The following is a 20,822-nucleotide window of genomic DNA, read 5'->3' as shown; positions in this document are numbered from 1 at the left end:
TCATATCTTACACTGTCCGACGTCTCCTTTCACCCACTTTTCTGTTGTCCATCTCCCAGGGAGGAGGTTATATGCAGATCCTTGTGATCGGTTCCCTCAATCTACCCCACCCTCCTGGTATCGCCACTCAGCACTGGTCCTGAAGGGTTCATCTCTCCTGGATTCCCTGTGTTTCCAGTTCCTATCGTACCAGTGTACATCCTCTGGTCTAGCCAGATTTGTAAGGTAGAATTGGGATCATGATGGTGGGGGGGAAGAAGCATTAAAGAACTAGAGGAAAGTTGTTTCATGGTTGCTACACTGCACCCTGACTGGCTCATCTCCCCATTACCCTTCAGTAAGGAAGTGTCCAGTTGCTTCCAGATGGGCTTTGGGTCCCTACTCTGCGCACTCCCCCCTCATTCACAAGGATATGATCTTTTGTTTGATACCTGATCCTATTGACAACTAGTGATCACACAGGCTGGTCTGCTTCTTCCATGTGGGCTTTGTTGAATCTCAGCTGGATGGCTGACCATCAAGCCTTTAGATCCCAGAGGCTGTATCTTGATAGCCGGGCACCATCAGCTTTCCGTGCCACATTTGCTTGTGCAGTGGGCCCTTTTTTAGGGCAGAATAATTTCCCATTGTGTGGATAAGGCTATGTTTTCTTATCCATTTGCCAGTTAGACATTTGGTGTTTTTCACTTGTTGGCTTATTATGAATAATTGTTAGAAACACTTGTTTACAAGTTTTTGCATGGCTGTATTTATTTTGTCGAGTTTATGAATATTTGTATACATATGTAAGAAATCGTGGGCTCATGCTAACCACGGTCAATCTTTTGAGGACCTGCCAGACTTTTCCAGAGGCTGCACCCTTTTACGTTTCCAGGAGCTGGGTACAGGGGCTCCAATATTTGCATATCCTGATCAACAGTCTTGGATTTGATATACGTAATACCATGAAGCGGGACCCGAGGGCCACCGCTAGCAGCGCTAGCTCTCCCAGCCTAAGAGCGCGCGTGAGCGGGGCCAGTGTCAGCGGTGGGGCGGGGCGTACTACCGTTAAGGGAGGCGGGGCGTCCGGGCTCGTGCCCCGGAAGCGGAAGCAAATGCCCGTTTCCGGGCGGCTGATTGAAGGGTTGGTTTTGTGATCCGCGGCTCCAGGAGGCTGCCGCCGGTCCCGTTATGCCTTCCGAAGGCCGCTCCTGGGAGACCCTGCGGGCGCTACGCAGATCTGACAAGGGCCGCCTGACCTACAGCCGTGATTGGCAGCTGCGAGGCGAGGTGAGCGGACGGCTCCGGAGAGGGTTCGAGCCTTCGGCCCTCGAGACCCCTCCGCCTCGAGCGGGACCCAGCTCTTCTTCAGCCCTTGGCACCTCCTCTTGTCGGGGTCCCGAGCAAGCGTTCCAACCATCTGTTTCTCTCGTTCCTCCAGCGGTCCTTCCATTCCCAGCCTCGTTTAGCTGTTGGCGGAGCTCGCAGGCTACACTTAGGCGCCGCCTAATTCTGCCTTCTCAGTAACCGCGTCTCTCACGGCCGCAGGCCGGTGCAGGACTCCGCAAGGTTTCGTTGGGTCATTTTAAGTTCGAGGCCACTCCACGGCCCCTACCAGCCTCGTGTGATCATTTCAAATTCTTCTGGTCTCCTCTACCAAACGTAGTGCTGTCCAGCGAAGGCTACTGCAGAAGCAGCCGAACTCTAAGAAGGAGGCCGAAGGAAATGTGAAATTAAAATGACAAGTGGCGGGGGTGTGTGTGTGTCTTGTGTTCGGTTCTTATGTCCAATTAGATTGCTTTCAAAATAGACATGAGTGTCAGTCTGTGCCTTGTTCCTTTTTTTTTTTTGAGCCAGGATTACTTAGCCTGATATTCTTGAGAGGAGGACTAAGAATCAGGATCATTATCAAGGAAATATTTTCTTTTTATCTCTGTTTGTTAATGGGATTACTTTGGGCTTTGTGTTTTCTTAGGCCCTTGGATACTTCCAGGGAGCCGGTGTGTGTGTGTGTGTGTTCAGCACTGTGTGTGTGTGTGTGTGTGTGTGTGTGTTTTCAGCACTGAGCTGCTACCCACAAGGTTGGAGGTTTATTGTTTTTTTTTTCTTCTTTTACATTTTATTAGGGATTCATACAACTCTTACCACAATCCATACATATACATACATCAATTGTATAAAGCACATCCATACATTCCCTGCCCCAATCATTCTCAAGGCATTTGCTCTCCACTTCAGCCCCTTGCATCAGGTCTTCTTTTTTTCCGCCCCCCCCTCCCTCATATGCCCTTGGTAATTTATACATCGTTATTTTGTCATATCTTGCCCTATCCGGAGTCTCCCTTCCCCCCTTCTCTGCTGTCCCTCTCCCAAGGAAGAGGTCACATGTGGATCCTTGTAATCAGTTCCCCCTTTCCAACCCACTCACCCTCCACTCTCCCAGCATCGTCCCTCACACCCTTGGTCCTGAAGGTATCATCCACCCTGGATTCCCTGTACCTCCAACCCTCATATGCACCAGTGTACAGCCTCTGTCCTATCCAGCCCTGCAAGGTAGAATTCGGATCATGGTAGTTGGGGGGAGGAAGCATCCAGGATCTGGGGGAAAGCTGTGTTCTTCATCGATACTACCTCACACCCTAATTAACCCATCTCCTCTCCTAAACCCCTCTATGAGGGGATCTCCATTGGTCGACACTTGGGCCTTGGGTCTCCACTCTGCACTTCCCCCTTCATTTAATATGATATATATATACATATATACACATACATATATACATATACACATACATACACACATATCTTTTTTTTTTTGCATGATGCCTTATACCTGGTCCCTTGGGCACCTCGTGATCGCACTGGCCGGTGTGCTTCTTCCATGTGGGCTTATTTGCTTCTGAGCTAGATGGCCGCTTTTTCACCTTAGGTTGGAGGTTTTAACCCACAGACTTTTCCTTGGTAGAAAGATGCGGCCGTGTGTTCCTGTGAAGATGGACAGACTTGGAAACCCTGTCTAAAGGGGCCTGTGAGTCAGAATTGAATCAGTGGCTGGCGATGGCTTTCAATATAGTCCACTGAGCATAACTCTTCTTTCCTCTGTAGGATGTTTTAGAAGAATGCATGTCTACTCCCAAGCTGTCTGCTTACTCTGGATGGGTGGTAGATCATGTCTTACCCCATACGCAAGAGAACTCCCCACCTTCTGAGACAGCAGCATCACCTGAAGCTACTGCAGCCCGAGACCAGCTCTCATTTGTTCCCAAATCCCATAGCCAAAGTCCCGAATTCTCACCAGCTTCCCCAACACAACCACCAAATGGAGCCAAGGTAAAGTTTCAGTCATGTTAAGACCAAAGACTTGGTGGCTACAAAATGGAAGTGTCTAATATTGTCCTATGAAAATGACATGACCTTGGGGATATGGCTTCTTATTGCACCTGTGTGAATTGCACCTGTATTGCACCTGTTGGGACATGACTCATTACGTCTTCTAGTGAGTGGTCTCTGTAAGAAGGCCTAAAAGGAGAAATTCCTATTTCAGGTGCTAAGAATAGAGTATCTTTTGACTTACAGCCTGCTCTTTAACTACTGACCACCAGTGCTGCTAACCTGAGCGTTGGTGGTTTGAAACCAACGACTGCTTTGCCATGAAAGATGTAGTAGAGTGCTTCCAGAAACATTGACAGCTTCGCAATCCCTGGGAAGCAGTACGACTTTGTTGTTGTCCAGGGTCCTTCTAAGTTGAAATCCACTGGACAACAGGTTTGAATTTTTTAAAATTTATTCCAAAGATAACTCTGGTAAGACTGAAAAAGAATGTACACTTAAAACCAGGCATCCTCAAACTATGGCCTGTGGGCCACATCCGACCCGCCAAGGACATTTATCCGGCCTGGCGGGTGTTTTTGCCCCATTTGTTTTTTACTTCAAAATAAGATATGTGCAGTGTGCATAGGAATTTGTTCATAATTTTTTTTAAAGCTATAGTCCGGCACCCTGTTTAAAAAGTTTGAGGACCCCTGGTTAAAACTGTTCACAGCAGTATTAACCATATATAATAGCAAAAGATAAGAAATAATGCCAAAAACCATTCAAAGGGATTGGCTTAACAAGCTTTGGCATTCCTATGTAGCTGGAGTAGCATGAGGCTAAAAAAGAATGAGAGACACATATTTATTTGGTGTGAGCTCCAGAATATATTGCAAAACAGAAAACAAGATACAGAATAATATTTTTAGAACTCTACTTTCTGTTCCAGAAAACACCCCCTAAAAATAGAAAATAATCAGAAACAAGCAAACATTGTTTTATAACAAGTATAACCCACAAAGAGAAAGTATAATTACCCAGAGTGACATTCAGACACAGTACTGACAGTTTTAATGGCATTGGGATATTGTAGGATTAATAATGTTAATAATATAAAAAAACATTTCTAGCATTGAAAGAACTACAAGTATAAAAATCAAATATGTTAGGGTAAAACCAAGGTAGTCTTAACATTTTCAATAAAAATATTAGTGTGACCAGGGGCTCAAATAGAAAGGAAATGTTTTGAGAATGATGGCAATAGATGAGATGTGCTTTACACAATGGATGTATGTATTGTGATGAGTTGTACTAGCCCTCAATAAAAATGATTTATATTTCTATATATATATATTAGTGTGAGCTTGTTTTTTTTTCCTTAAAAAAATTCTTTTAGCTCTAATACAAAAAGAAGAAATAATATAACCCCATAACAATGACTAAACAACCTTAGTATCCAGTTTGAGGTGTTTAAATATCTTTCACATTAGAGCAACCAAAAATTTGGTGAGGAAATGGTAGATTTCAGGGCTTAGATGAGAACTATACAAGATAAGCCTGGGGCACAATGCAAGGAAGCTGTCAAAGACCACTGAGTTATTCTGTTTCCTTCTCTTAATCTTGCTCGGGAGGTCTTAGCCCAGGAAACGCTTCTGTTTGCACAGTTCACAACTTTACTATCTTTAACTCAGAACCTAATGTTTTGCTGTCTGCACGTTGTTTCCAATCAGTAATCTGAAGCTTCTTGAAGTATAAATAGCACTATATGTAAAACCAGATTCTTATTTATCTATCCTTCTCTCTTATCGCCCCACTCTGGAAAAAAGCAGTAGCAAACCCAACCTGGTCATGGACTGGACTTCTCTGCCCTGTTATTTAAAGCTGAAACTTAAGTGTCATCCTTAGTGATTTTGTCCTTGTCCTCCATATCTAATTTATTATTGTTATTGTAATAATACCTTCTTGTGTTTTGGTGAAGTTAAGTAGCAAATTAGCTTGTCATTAGACACTATATAAACTGTTGCATTCTATTAACTACATTGTTGGCAATATATTAGTCTGGTTGTTTCATTTCTAGTACTCTGATTTCTCTGCTCCTTTCTCTTTCACCTTGGCTTTAGAGTAATGGTTGACCTCTTTGTTTTTACAATGGCAAACTACTCACAGGTTATATTCGCTTACAAAATTTTTAAAGTGGTTTTATTGATGTACCATACAAGGCAGTGGTTTGAATGTAAAGAAAGTTGTTTAGTCATCATGAAATTTTAAAATCTAAAATCTATTTTAGAACATTTTTTTCATTTTTGTACAATACCCTTGACTTTGAGTGCCAATCAGGTCACAGTTTAAAGACTATCTCAGGCAGTCCGTTAGTTAACTGGTCGAGTGAGTCTGAACTTTTTAAGAATTCTGTGCTGTTTGTCTCCTGTTTGTCTCTGTGGTCTTGAATAGTCAGTGACTTGGCACCGTCTGTGTCTGGTCTGAGGGTAGATGAGGCGGTGGCTTCTGTAAGCTCTTGGCCGTGCACACTTACTTTTCTCTGGGGCTCGGTTTCCTTCTTTTTCCTTTGCTCCTAATGCACAGAAGCCACTGGGTGTGTCTTCAATGCCTGCTCACAGCGTTTAAGGCCTTGGGCCCCGTTCCCCTCCCTGGGATAGACAGCACGAAGATTGTCGTGTCTGTCGATGACGCTGTCCCGGGAGACTGAGGCCTGAACCCTTCAAAACCGAGAGAAGTTACTGCACCCTTAAATCCAACCCCAGCCTTGCCACTGTGGGTTGGGAAATCTTTATTTTTCTTTGCCAACAAGTAGGGGTTTATTTTTTTAAATAGAATTTTATGTTGAAAAATGAATAAACCAGGGCTCAAGTAGAAAGCAAGTGTTTTGAGAATGGTGATGGCAACAAATGTACAAATATGCTTGACACAATGGATGCATTGTCAGAAGAATTGGACGAACCCTCAATAAAATGATTTTTAAAAATAATGAATAAGCCAAACTTGTTGCTGTCAGGTCAACCCTACAAGGCAGAATAGAACTCTTCTGGGCTTTCAAAAATATTCTCTGTGTAGACGCTGCTCCTCAGAGCGCCCGCTGGGTTCACACCGCCAGCCTTTTGGTTGGCAGCCAAGCTCTTAACCAGTGCGCCACCAAGGCTCTCAATATGAGTCCAGTATTTCAGCCTCTTGAAACAGCAGGAGGGCAGATGGAGACCAGATTAGTGCTTGCCAGGGAGTAGGGAAGAAGAGAAGGTGGCTGTGGGTGCCGGGTGGTGATGGAACAATTTTGTAGCTTGATTCTGGTGGTTATGTGATTCTACACATAGAATAAAATCATACAGAAATGTATGTACACTATTTTGTTCTGTTGCTATGGATTGGAACCAATTCAATGGCACCTAGCAATAATAACATACAAAGGAATAGGTGTAAAAACAGGTGAAATTTGAATGAAGATTGGAGTGTGGTTTTCACCAGTTTGCTTTTTTACATATTTTAGAATATTTATGAAAGTTTTTTCCTATTGGAGGAAAGTAAGTGAAGAATACACAGTACTTCCCTATATGTGTGTGTATATGTGTATAATAACTTCCTATAATTACCTGTAGTTACTTGAAAAAGGAACGTTTCCATGAGCAGCCTCTCAGGAACAGCAGCGTGTGAAGGAAGGACTCAGGGTGTAGTAGTGAACTTGACATTGTTGGGTTAAGCCATTGGACAGGTCTTTTCCCCCTCATGGGCCTCAGTTTACAAATCAGTAAATTTGATAACAACCAGAATGCAGAGATCCTCTCCAAGCATAACATTTCTTAATTCTTGTGGTTTAAATAAACTCCCTAGATGATCTTACATAAGGAATTATTATTATATCATTTAGGAAACTTTTGGTACTTGAATAACAAACTCATTTTAAACTAGCTTAAGCAAGTGGTAGGCTCATATACCCAGGAAGTCTAAGAGTGGGTCTGGAATCTAAAAGATGGACATTTGATTTGTCAGTGCTTGATGTAATTTCTGACTTGATCCAGTGACCTAGACACAGGGTGTTGCCTTTTCCTATCCCTCTGCTCCTCTGCCTGGGTCTCGATGGTGTGATGCACTGTGGGAGGTTGCCTGCCCCAGGTGCACATCCTCTTAGGTTACCAGAAAGAGAGAAGGCTTCTGGGAAACTCTGCCCCAGCTGGAGTTATAGGCTATGTTTCTGAAGTAGACAGTGGGTACAGAGGGATTGCCTGGTTGGTTATAGGTGCTTGCCCTTGTAGCCAGGAGGGTGGAAAAATAGGGGTTATAGTTGGCTCCATCTTAATTGCCCAGGATAAATGGACTCATCAGAAGAAAGGAGAAAGATACATGATATACAGCAAAACAAGCAAAAACCACCAAAAGCAATATATTAATTTCCTAAGGAAAACAGACCAATGTTACTGTTAGGGTTCTCTAGAGAAACAAAACCAGGACACTGATGATTTTATATTTATTTATATAGATAAACAATCTATAAATAGCCCAGTGCAACTCCGTGAGACAGCTAGTACACTGGCAGTCGTTCGAGTCTTGAGGGCCGCCGGGTCGTCCTCTGTAGAGCAACTCAGGCTATCTGGGCACAGGCAGCAAACAGCAAGGCAGCTCACCAACAGCCAGATGACAGGGTTTGACAGTCCCCAGCTCAAGAGATGTAAATTCCAATGGTGTGGCAAAGCAGATTTTGAAGGAATCTCAAATTACAGCGACACAGTCCACGGGTAAGCTGTCCCACAGGTAGTGTAGCTTGAAAATGGAGGCAGAGAGCAAGCTAGGGCAGCCGCACACTGGTCTGATCCTCAAAGTGCAAGAGACAAGAAAGACGAGGCTTTCCAAGCCATTTATCTCTCCACCCTTCAATTAATCCCACATGTGTTCATTGGCCAGCTTGGCACAGTAAACCTACCTGTCACAGCTACTATCATGAAGTACACATTGGTTCTAACCCAAATGGTTTAGTTGTTGTTTGTAAGTAAGGATGTAATCTTCATTTAGAAAGGATAATAACTCATTCACCATCTTAAAAGCCTAACTCCTTATTTTCTATTTAGGGCAAACATAAATCCCAGTTTACGGAATCTTTGTTGCTTCGGTCCTCCCGGGGAATTGAAGTGGAAGGTTGCATCCGAATGTGTGAACTGGCCCACAGGATGAAAAGAACAGTAAGTGAGCCGTGAAGTAAGGCAGGCTTGACCACGGAGAGCCATACTTTAATGCAGTCCCCAGTGTCTGTGAAAGCCACCGTATACTAATCTGTACACTCTGCCTGTTTGCAACCAGTACTTCCCGTAAAAAGATAATGAAACAGAGCTTTTAAGAGTGGGCACTTTCAAGTCATATCTGATATTAAATCCCGGCTCTTCTATTTTATTTATGGCCATGGTAAAATTATTTAGATTCTCCTGATTTTTGTTTACTCTAAAATTTGGAGTTAATAGTGTTATGTGAAAATTAAATGGGATATGTATATGAAGCACTTAGGGCTTGCTGTTCTTGGGCATAGGATCACACGTCCTGTGTCACGTGGTCGAGTCAGATGGCAAGTTCTGAAACACGCATTCAGATCATGTGATATGCTGTAGGAGTGAGCGGCTGAGTTTGGCTAGGTAAATGAGCCAGGACGTCTCTCTCAATATGAAAAGATTCATTGGTTTTAAGACAAGTGCTTGGGACATGTCAGGAGAGACTCCGCCATGGAGAAGGACATCGTGCTTGGTAAAGTAGAGGGGCGGTGAAAAGGAGGAAGCCCTTCATTGAGGTGGGCGACACAGAGGTGACGAGTGGGCTCAGGCACAGGAGCCACTGGGAGGACGGCGCAGGACCCAGGCAGTGTTCCCTTCTGTTGTGCACGGGGTCCCTGTGGGTCGGAGCCACCTCGATGGCACCTCACCACAACATTGGCAGCATGTCTTGAAATCCCTTGAGACCATGCTAAGGAAGGACTGCACTAGCTTTAGATACGCTCCATGCCCAGGAGGGAATTACGATACAGACGGGAGCGAAGAAAGGTTTGAACACCTTTTTGAGCAGAGACTGTTGCGTAAATAGAGTGATAAAAGCAGTATTGGACAGCGTCCCTGCAGTTAATCTGCTCAGACTGGGAAAGCAAGACGTCTGCGTAAGAAATCTAAAATGCCTGCTGAGAGGTAGCAAGTAATTATTATTACTACTCAGTCATTCTGTAGGGATTTTAAGAATGGCATCAGGGTGGGTTGGGATTCTCGGATAAGCTTCTACGGAGAAGATGGAACTTATCAGACTCTTGGGGGAAAAGTAGCTCATCTTAGTAAGTTTATTTTGCCTTTTAAAAAAATTGGAAATAATACATGCTTTTTATAAAAATACACTTTTTTAAGTATACAAGTTTATAAATTAAAAGCCATATTAATGGATTGAACACCTGTGGTTAATAGGTATGGGCTGATAACCACTAGGTCGGCAGTTTGAAACCCCCAGCAGCTCTGCAGTAGAAAGATGAGGCTTTCTGCTCCTGCAAACAGAGTCTTGGAAACCCACAGGGACATTTCTCGCCTGTCCTATGTGGTCACTAGGAGAAATTGAACACCTGCATGGGAGAGACATTGTAAATAGTGAGGAAAGTAGTCACAAACCCATGCTTCCCTTGAACTTGCATGCTGGTGGGAGAATAAGATGCAGATAACTAAAATAGATCATGTTTTAATTATACTGAGTGACGTAAGTTAAATGGAGAGACATGTACAGGCAGCATTTCTTAGTGCCCACCAGAGGCTCAGGAATGGGAGTGAGTGCCTGTGGATGGGGTGGGGGTACTGGTAATGGTGGTGGAAGAGCACCTTTGTGATTACAACCTAACCTCCCTAGCTCAGGGTTCTTAACCACATCTGCAAAGTCCCTTCTGTCTGTAAGGCAAAATTATACCCAGCTTCTGGGAATTGGACAGAGGCCTGGTGCCATCGTGGGTTACACGTTGGGCTGCAACCACAAGGTTGACGGTTCAAATCCACCTGCTCTGCAGAAGGAAAATGAGGCTTTCTACTCCCATAAAGAATTAGTCTTAGAAACCCACAGGGTTTGTTGTAGCCTGCCCTATCGGGTCACTTGGAATCAGAATTCACTTGATGGCAGTGAGTTTGCTGTCTGGCATTCCCAGCTTATACCTTGGGCACGTTGGAGAAGTTTCCCCAGTGAGGTGAGTTTCAAGATAAACCAAAGGAAAGAAATGACTCCTGAAAATTGAACGGTGATTCCCTGTCCCTGAGTATCTGATGTTGTGAGGGGCTTTTGGCTGGGTGACATGTCAATGAGGAAGGTACCCCAAGCATGCGCTCGCTGACCCTTTCCAGGAGGGCCTGCGGCAGTGGCAGGAGAAGCAGGAGAGGAAGGTGCGAGCGCTCTCTGAGATGGCCTCTGAACAGCTGAAGAGGTTCGATGAGCAGAAGGAGCTGAAGCAGCATAAAGAGTTCAAGGACCTGCAGGAAGTCATGGAGAAAAGGTGAGTCCGTGAGTTAGGATGAGGGTGTTGGCGTGGTCAATTGAAACGTGTTCCCCCGCTGCTTCTGAGCGCTTCCGGAAATGACCGTCCTTGGGGAAGCCGCCAGTGCGCACCCAGGAGCGAGAGCCTGTCAGGAGAGGAGAGCATTTTAGTAAGCATGTCTGACCCGTCCTCCTGTTTTTCACTCAGCACCAGAGAAGCTCTGGGCCACCAGGAGAAGCTAAAAGCTGAGCATCGGCACAGAGCAAAGGTCAGCCGGGAGGATCAGTGTGGGTGTCAGTTTGTTGCCACTGTATAAGCTGCCGGAAGAGTACAATTCTGGCAAGCAGTCATCGTGGACGACTTGACGCTCCTATGTCTCTTTGCCCATGCCTTGGGGAGTCCTTTTCCTGCTCGGGGCCCGTCTGCTGGTTTGAGACTGTCCCGCCTGCAGAGGGCTGGAAGGATGTAGGAGAGAGCCCAGGAGCCCGTTGGAAGAAGTAACTTAACGGCCCTTTCTGTAGATTCTGAACCTGAAACTGCGAGAGGCAGAGCAACAGCGCCTAAAGCAGGTGGAGCTGGAGCGGCTTCGGAAGGAGGAGGGCCAGGTCCGCCTGCGTCGCCTCTATGCGCTGCAGGAGGAGCTGCTGCACCTCAACCAGCAGCTGGACTCCTCTGACACGCAGAAGGACCTGCTCAAGACGGACCTAGCTGCATGCCGGACCCGAGGCAACCAGCTCTGCGGCCTCGTCTCAGAGATGACGCGGGCCACTTCCCAGGTGAGGGGGCTTCAGAACAATTCTCTCGCTTTGAAACAGGGAATGTTATTTTCTGATTTAAAAGTAAAGCGTGCTCATTGTAGAAAATGGTGAGCATTACTTGCTAGAAAGGAAACCTGCTCATATTTGGGTTTGTTTCTCACACGATGTTGTGTACGTTTGTTACCCCCACAGCAAATTGAACTTAGGGTAAGGTATGTCACATCTTGGGTGAGCCAATAAATTTCTTCTGATCACAGAATGCTTGTGCTTATTCAATAATGTACCTCCTATACTTTTCATTTTAAAGATTCTTCTGAGCTTTTAGCAGCCATGACTGATTGTTGGTTAAATGAGGGCAAATACTTAAGATAAAAAATGAAAAAAACTTAAATGTATATCATGTTTTTCAGTTAACATTGTATTTTGAACATGTAATTATAATTGTTAAAAGCAAAGTTTTTTATGTTTTTTAAGGCAATGTAATTGTAAGTGTTGCCTTATGAACTACTGAATAGTAGCTATTCAATAAATATTTAATGAAGAGGTAGAATTGGATACTTCTAACATATAACCATACCAGAATGTATTGAAATACGTCTATTGTTGAACATTTAATTCCAGTATTTTCATTGCACACATCACACTGCAGTGATAACATTTCTTAGACATTTCATTTGTACATCTGATTATTTCTTTGATGTACATTCCAATTTACTTAGAATCTTGAAGTTCTCAGTTCAAACAATTTTACAGAAAGTTTGTACCAGTTCACTTGCACTAGCAGTGTCTGGGGCCATTTTTCACTACATACTTGGCAACATTGGGTATTGCTGTATTGGATCATTCCCTACATCTTTGCCCTTTGGAGTGATTTTTTTGTTGTTGTTATCATTCGCCTTTTAAAAAATTACGGCTGAAGCTGAAGGATTTTTTTTTTCATACTTGCCTGTCTTTTGCACTTACTTTGTGAATTGCATATTCTTGTTCATATTTCTGTTGGGAGTTACATGTTTTTTAAAAAGCCAATTTATGTGAGTTTAAAATTTTAAGAACTCTTTAAGTACTTACCCTACTTGAGACAAGTATATTTTTGTTATGCTCTTTGAATTTTCTTTATGGCCTTTGTTAACTTTTTGTGGAATTTTAAATCTAAATAAAAGCAGAGAATAGCTTCAAGACACTTTATGCGCCGATACCCAGTTTCAACAAAATAGTCTTTCATCTCATCTCCATCTGTGTTTTTACCCCACATTGTTTTATGGTAAATCCTAGACAAATATTAGTAAATCTCAGACATACTGCTTCATATGAAATGTACTGTAGTATTAATTGCTGAAAGATGAAACTCTTTGCTAACATAACCAAAATACCAAAATCACATCTAAAGTTAATTTCTTTAATAGGATCAAACATCTAGTCAGTGTCTGAATTTTCTTGGCTGTCACAATTTTATTTTTTGGAAGCAATTGCTTTGGAAATTAACGTCCACACAAGGTTTGAGCTAGGACTTACACTTGGTCAAACAGTCCCGTAAGCCTTTTACTCTCTAGACTCTGTGTCCCTTGTCTTTTTGTCTCTTGCTACTTCTTTTTGAACAGGTTCAGAATAAGGTTTGTTGTCCTGTAAAATTGCCTATATGCTAGAGAATTTCAGAATGCAGTTTCCCCCTGAGGTGCCTTTTAATGCTCCCTGTGTTCCCCATGTTGTTTGTGAGCTGGGGGCTGCATGTCGGGGATCACTGCCCTGTAGGATTTTTGTCTGCTCCACAGTGCAGTAGTGACTCATCACAGGTGGCTATGGACCACTGCATTTCTAGTTTTGAAAATTGTAATTAGAAAAATGTTATAAAACTAATTTGTTTAAATAGCAGCTTGTTGCTGCCTTTTTAAAAAGAAATTTATTTTATTGGGGGCTCTTACAGCTCTTATCACAATCCATACGTATATCTGTTTTGTCAGACTTCTTTACATATGTTGTCATCATCTTTATCAAAACATCTTCTTTCTACTTGAGCCCCTGGCATCAGCTCCTCATTTTTCTGCCTCCCTCCCCACTCTCCCTCCCTCTCCAATTCCCCCTTCATAATTTATAAATCATCCTTTTTTCCCCCCATGTATTACACTGACTGCTGTCTCATTTCACCCACTTTTTTGCCTTCCATTCCCCTGGAATGGGGGCCATACGTCGATCATTGTGATCGATTCCCCATACTCGCCACACCCCACCCTTACCCTCCTAGTATTGCTGCTCCCCTTATTGGTCCTGAGGGGTTTATCTGTTCTGGATTCCCTGTGCTTCCAGCTCGTATCTGTACCAGTGTACATATTCTGGTCTTGTCAGATTGGTAAGATAGAATTGGGGTCATGGTATTGGGGGTGAGGGGTGGGGAGGAAGCATTAAAGAACTAGAGGAAGGTTGTGTGTTTCATCGGTGCTATACTATACACCCTGACAGGCTCTTCTCTTCCTTGTGGCCCTTCTGACAGGGGGGTGTCCAATTGACGACTGCTGTGCTTTGGGTCTCCACTCTGCTCTCCCCTCATTCCCATTGATATGCTTTTTGTTTGTTTTGTTTTGGATCTTTGATGCCTGATACCCATCCACACCTCGGGATCACACAGGCTGATGTTGTTTTGTTTCCTTTTGTTGCTCTGTTTTGCTCTGTCTTGTTTTTGTGCATGTTATCTCTGCAGGTCTATCTAGGTAAGATGGGGGGGGGCGGTAAACAACCTAGAGGAGAAAACAACAGGACCAAAGGTCCCAGGGGTACATGGGAGAGGGAAAGGTGGGGAAAAGGAAGTGGGTGTTAACAAACCCAGGGACAAAGAAACAACAAATTATCCAAAATCAGTGGTGAGGAGGGTATATGAGGCCTGGTAGGGCTTGATCAAGGGCAATGTAACCTAGAGGAATTACTGAAACCCAAATGAAGGCTGAGCATGCTAGTGGGACAAAAGGAAAGTAAAAGGAAATAGAGGAAAGAACTAGGATGCAAAGGGCATTTATAGAGGTCTAAATACAGGTATGTTCATATGTAATTTTATTTATATATGACTATGGGGAAATAGATCTATGTGCATATATTTATAGGCTTAGTGTTAAGGTTGCAGATGTACATTTGGCCTCCACTCAAGTACTCCCTCAATACAAGAACACTTTGTTCTATTAAACTGGCATTCCATGATACTCACCTTCCCGACACAATCACTGGAAGACAAAGTGGATGTATAAGCAAATATGAAGTTGATGGTGCCCAGCTATCAAAAGATATAGCATCTGAGGTCTTAAAAGCTTGAAGATAAACAAGCAGCCATTTAGCTCAGAAGCAACAAAGCCCACATGGAAGCACACCAGCCTGTGTGATCACGAAGTGTCAAAGAAATTAGGTATCAGGCATCAAAGAACAAAAAAATCATCATTGTGAATGAGGGGTAGTGTGGAGTGGGGACCCAAAAGCCATCTGTAGGCAACTGGACATCCCCTTACAGAAGGGTCTCCGGGAGCTGACGAACCAGTCAGGGTGCAGTGTAGCAGTGATGAAACATACAACTTTCCTCTAGTTCCTAAATGCTTCTATCCACCCCTCCCCTACTATCTTGATCCCAATTTTACCTTACAAATTTGCCTAGACCAGAGGATGTACACGGGTACAGATAGGAACTGGAAACACAGGAAATCCTGGACAGATGGTCCCTTCAGCACCAGTGGTGAGAGTGCCAGTACCGGGAAGGTGGAGGGAAGGTGGGGTAGAAATGGGGAACCGATCACAAGGATCTCCATATAACCCCTTCCTGGGGGACGGACAATAGAAAAGTGGGTAAAGGGAAACATTGGACAGTGTAAGACATGAGAAAATAATTTATAAATTATCAAGGGTTCTTGAGGGAGGGGGCGGAGAGGCAAGGGGAAAAATAAGCTGATACCAAAGGCTCAAGTAAAAAGCAAATGTTTTGAGAATGATGATGGCAACAGATGTACAAATGTGCTTGACACAATGGATAGATGTATGGATTGTTATGAGTTGTGTAAGTAAAATGATTTGGAAAAGAAAGAAGCAATTTTCTTTTCTCATTACCCTATATACTCGAGTATAAGCTGACCTGAATATCAGCCAAGGCACCTAATTTCACCATTAAAACTGCATTAAAAATGTGCTGGGGAAAAAAGTGTGCTGATAAACCTCAGCTTATACATGCGTGTATATGGTATTCAGGAAGTAGAAACCCAGGAACACTGCAGTCAGGGCAAAGTTTTCTCTCTTTGACCATAGAGAAGGTCATTATTTTTTCAGCTTCTTCACTGTTCTGTAGACATCTACATCTACGTGGCTTAGTATCAGTCTTCCCCATCTGACTTTTTTCACTTGCTAATTTAACTTCTGATATTTCAAAAGAGATTAACTTAGATGTACCCTATATGAACTCATTTCACTAATATCACAGATAGTCCATTCCCAAATGAAGTTATAACCACAGGCAAATAGGTTAGAATCTACAACAGATATTTGTGGAGTGGGAAATATACTTCAATTCATACATAACATGCCACCCTTTGTCCCCCCCCCCCAAATTCATATCCTTAGCATATGCAGAAAACAGTTCAGCCCATTACATCACCCCAAAAGCCTTAAATCAATTCCATGCTCTAAGTCTTATCTTCTGAACTGTCTAAGTCAAATATGGGTGAGATTTAATTTATTTCAATTGGTGTAAATTCCTCTCCCATTTGTGAACTTGTGAATTCTAAAATACTAGTCATTTACTTCCAAAGTACCATGGTAGAACAGGTACAGGGTAGGTATTTCAGTTACAAATGGGAGAAATTAGAAGGGAAGAAGGGGCAACAGGCACCAACAAGTCCCAAAGCCAATTATATTAGCTCTCAAAACTTGAAAATCATCTATCTGAGTAAAGGCCTTACTCTTGACCCTGGACTTCCGCTCTGCCTTCCAAGCCTCCTAGAATGGCAACTATGCTCCCTTGACTTTGGGTAGCCACCTTGTCCTAGTCCATGTGAATGTGGCCGCCAACCGCTTCATCCCTGCAGGCCTTGTCTCCCTTGGGCAGGACAGCCCTGCTGTGTCCTGCCCTCTCAGTGTTAGAGTGCAGATGCACACTCTGCTCCTCACTGCTAAAGCTCTGACTCTGAAATGTAGGTGGCTGTGGCCTCCCCTTTGCAAGCAGAAGGCCTGTGCTTCCCACTCGCCTGCTCTACCAGTGCTGCAGGGTGAGCATTTCCAGGGAGGACGGCCAGCTAGCTCCTTCCCTCTGTGTCCTGCTGGAGAGTTCCAGGAGGCACTCTTTCTAGATGTGGACCTTTGTTTTCTTTCTTTCTTTTTTCTTGAAGGTTTCCTAACAAAACTAAGGACAAGTGTATTGCCAAGAGAACCTGGCTACAGCCACCCCCTGAGTACAAAGACACATTTCAGCGTGCTTTATTTGTAATAAACGTGTGCATATATGAATTGGAACACTACTGTAATTTTCTCTGTTTCTTCATTAGGTGTGGTAAGATTTCCATTTTTCTAATTCTCACATTTTTCCTCCATTCATTTAGAATTCTCTACAAAGAAGACATTTTTCCTATTAACTGTTTATCTTGAGGTGCAGTTGGAATAGAAAAGGCAAAGTAAATGTGTGATTCTGTCCTTTTGTGAGTTTTCAAAATAATGAGCTCGTTTCCTGTCCTGAAGCTGAAACTGTGACCTATGTGTTTATATTGCTGTGGTTTTTAACATCATTCTAAGCTCAGAGATTGTTATGTATTTGATGTGAAATATGTTTCAACCTACTGTGATTTTTTTTTTGTTCTTCAAATTGTCCCATCTTTGGCCCTTTTGACGTTGGCCCAGGAGGAGGAGTTCTAACAAGGAGCGGCCATTTTCCTGCCCAGACCTGGAAATAGCCATTTTGTTAGGAAAGGCTAGTCCCTTTTAGGAGGAAAGTATTGAGAGGCCACGGTCTGAGAGGGTTTGTCATATTTCTAGGCCTTTTGAGTAGACAGAGCTAAGAGAGATACCTGTTTCTTAAGGGAAAACTTTAACTCATACTGGCCTTTCCACTCAAAATATATGATTACGGCCTTTTTTACTTTGATTTTTTTTTTTTTTTTTTGCTAGTTAGTTCTTTTATTTGGCTTATTGGATGTAGGGGGCAGAAATTGTGGTACGGATAATAAGACTCAAACATCCACTTGTGAGAAGAGCCGTCCGGGGATGTTTTTCTTCCTGCATGGCTTTTTGCCTCTCTGTGTTTAACAAATTTCTGCTGGGGAAATGAATGGCTGCCCCTTCAAAAGAACATTTTTTAAAAATATTTTATTAGGGGCTCATACAACTCTTATCATAATCCATACATATACATACATCAATTGTATAAAGCATGTCCGTACATTCTTTGCCCTAATCATTTTCAAAGCATTTGCTCTCCAATTAAGCCCTTTGCATCAGGTCCTCTTTTTTTTTCCCCTCCCTCCCCACTTCCCCCTCAGGAGCCCTTGATAATTTATAGATTGTTATTTTGTCATATCTTGCCCTATCCAGAGTCTCCCTTCCCCCCCTTCTCTGCTGTCCGTCTCCCAGGGAGGAGGTCACATGTGGAGCCTTGTAATCGGTTCCTCCTTTCCACCCCACCATCCCTCTACTCTCTCAGTATCGCCCCTCACACCCCTGGTCCTGAAGGTATCATCCACCCTGGATTCCCTGTGCCTCCAGCTCCCATATGCACCAGTGTACAATTTCTGCCCTATCCAGCCCTGGAAGGTAGAATTCTGATCATGGTAGTTGGGGGGAGGAAGCATCCAGGATCTGGGGGAAAGCTGTGTTCTTTATCGGTACTACATCGTACCGTGACTGACACATCTCCTCTCCTAAACCCCTCTGTGAGGGGATCTCCAGTGGCCGACAAATGGGCTTTAGGTCTCCACTCTGTACTTTCCCCTTCATTCACTATGGTATGTGTATATATATATTTTTTTTGGGGGGGGGATGATGCCTGGTCCCTTTGGCACCTCGTGATCGCACAAACTGGCGTGCTTCTTCCATGTGGGCTTTATTGCTTCTGAGCTAGATGGCCGCTTGTTCACCTTCAAGCCTTTAAGACCCCAGTCACTATCTCTTTTGATAGCCGGGCACCATCAGCTTTCTTCACCACATTTGCTTATGCACCCATTTGTCTTTGGCGATCATATCATGGTTAATTTGATTTTTGTGTCTTTTTTTCTGACAGTGAAAACTTGGTTCCTAAAAACATTAAGATTGCTCAGTCTTACTTTATGAATGATGTATGTAACATTAAACATGCTTGTAATTTCAGAGTAATTCCAATGGTGACAGTGTGATTGCTGAAGACACTTAGGATGTCTTTGCGGTTCTTTTTGCCATAAGGCTCTGTCCCACGAGATAGAGCAAGTAATTACTGCTGCGTTTCACAGGACAGCATCCTACCAATTTCAGAATCAGTTGGGTTTGTTAGAGTGTTAAGAATTTTTTTTCATCTGGATTTGATTTGGGTTTGAAAATATGTGAAATATTTGCGCTGTTCCAATGTCAAAACTATAAAACCATGTATTCAGAGAAGTCTAATTCCAAGTGACCATTTCTAGTAGCTCTGGGTTTTGTGCCATTCTTTTAAATGAAAGCAAATAGATACATACCATATATTCTCGTGTATAAGCCAAGTTTTCCAGCCCATTTTTTAATGTAGTTTTTGTGGTAAAATTAAGCGTCTTAGCTGATACTCGGGTTGGCCTATCATTGAGTATGTACAGTATGTATGTATCTCCTTCTTCCAAGAGAAAAGGTAATTTCCCTTGGGCACTATTCTGTGCCTTTTTCCACTTAGCAATATGTTTTGGGGAGCACTTTTTATTAACATAGAGAATTTTCCTCATTCCTTAGATAATCACATAGTACGCTTCTGTGAATACATATCATTTAATCATAATTGGACATTTTTGATGTAAAGAGGTTAATGGTTTGTTTGGGGTTTTTTTCCAACTTCAGCTAACCCACCTGAATTTTATTTGAAGTTTTGTGGGAGATAAAGATCTTCATTTTTTAAAAATAGTTTTATTACCTCTTCTTCCTAATTTGTAAGTATATATCAATATCTATAGGGAAAGCTAATTATGAACTGATAGATCTTTGCACTAGAACTTAGTAAGCTAGAATTTTTTCTTTGTTCCTTCATTGCCTTGAACAAGGTGGTTTAAAATGAGAGGTGTGGGTGATTATAGAGGAAAAAAATTACAAAGGGAGACATTGGTAAATATGAGTACATGAAAATTAAAGACACATATGAAACCAAACCTTAATATCCTTGATTACAAAGAAAGCTCTTGCAATTTATCGGGGACAGGGAAGTCATATCCCATTCACTTTCTACCTCCATCTCACTAGAAAAATGAGCCAAGAATAGGATGAGCTAATAAAAGCTTAAGTAAAATTGTCCAATAAATAGGAAAATAAGTTCTAGAGCACCTTTAACATATCAAATACAAATTAAAACATTTTATTTTTTGTATATTGCCAGTTTTTTAATTATTGGTGAGAGTATTAAAAAACCTATACTTTAAAATACTGTGTATAAGAAGCTAAAATATCTTTAAGAGACGATAAATAAGTTTCAGCCTGCTGAATGTGGGCATTTTGCTGGTGCTATTTTGGGAATTTATTCTAAGGAAATGAATATGTAAAAATCTATATGTTAAAATATCACTTAGAGCTAGTTATGATAACAAATTGGAAACAAATACCCTTTATAAGGAGTTGTTTAAATTATTTTGGTGTATCCATATGGTGACTCATGATGCAGTTGTTAAAACCACAAGCTACAGTGCTGTGTGTGTGTACGCACTTTAATAACTGACTAGGGTGCGGTCCCCAGGGACTAGCCACTAAGCTCTGCTTCTGTCACTCTGGCAGAGCGACTTTCCCTCCGTTGAGGACCAAGCTGTGGCTGAGCAAGCTCTGCAGGAAATGCAGGACCTCCTTAGGAACTTGCAGCAGGAGATGACCAGAGCCTGCGAAGAGAAGCGGAGGCGGGATGAAGAGGCAGCCCGGGTCAGACAGCAAGAGGCACAGGTGCAGAAGCCCGAAGCCCAGAAAGCCTTCCCAGCTCCAAGCGCGGGTCCGGCGGGGAAACAGAACGAAGGTAGGTTTCACTGTGGCATGGATATAGTTCTTTAAATTAGCTCATGTTTTAGAAGAGGAAGGGAACCAGGATTGTATTTTGAATATTGTGTTCAACTGTAGGGCAATGAGCCCACCAGGGCCTTTACATAAGTTTGGTGGAATTGGAG

General features: G+C 42.8%; 1 protein-coding gene across 2 annotated transcripts in view; it reads left to right on the top strand.

The window, feature by feature from the left end:
• The first annotated feature begins 1,110 nt into the window (after positions 1-1,110).
• GLE1 (GLE1 RNA export mediator) overlaps positions 1,111-20,822 on the top strand; it is a 35,417-nt gene continuing 15,705 nt past the window's right edge. For both annotated transcript variants that reach the window (XM_075560691.1, XM_075560690.1), the window contains exons 1-7: positions 1,111-1,269; positions 3,082-3,306; positions 8,361-8,471; positions 10,635-10,783; positions 10,973-11,033; positions 11,287-11,541; positions 20,446-20,674. In XM_075560691.1, coding sequence (XP_075416806.1) covers positions 1,171-1,269; positions 3,082-3,306; positions 8,361-8,471; positions 10,635-10,783; positions 10,973-11,033; positions 11,287-11,541; positions 20,446-20,674 — 1,129 coding nt within the window. In that variant the 5' untranslated portion in view covers positions 1,111-1,170. The remainder of the gene's footprint in view (positions 1,270-3,081; positions 3,307-8,360; positions 8,472-10,634; positions 10,784-10,972; positions 11,034-11,286; positions 11,542-20,445; positions 20,675-20,822) is intronic.

Source organism: Tenrec ecaudatus, chromosome 10 (assembly GCF_050624435.1).
Source record: "Tenrec ecaudatus isolate mTenEca1 chromosome 10, mTenEca1.hap1, whole genome shotgun sequence".
NCBI classification, from domain to species: Eukaryota; Metazoa; Chordata; class Mammalia; order Afrosoricida; family Tenrecidae; genus Tenrec; species Tenrec ecaudatus.
This window is presented reverse-complemented; position numbering and strand designations above follow the sequence as displayed.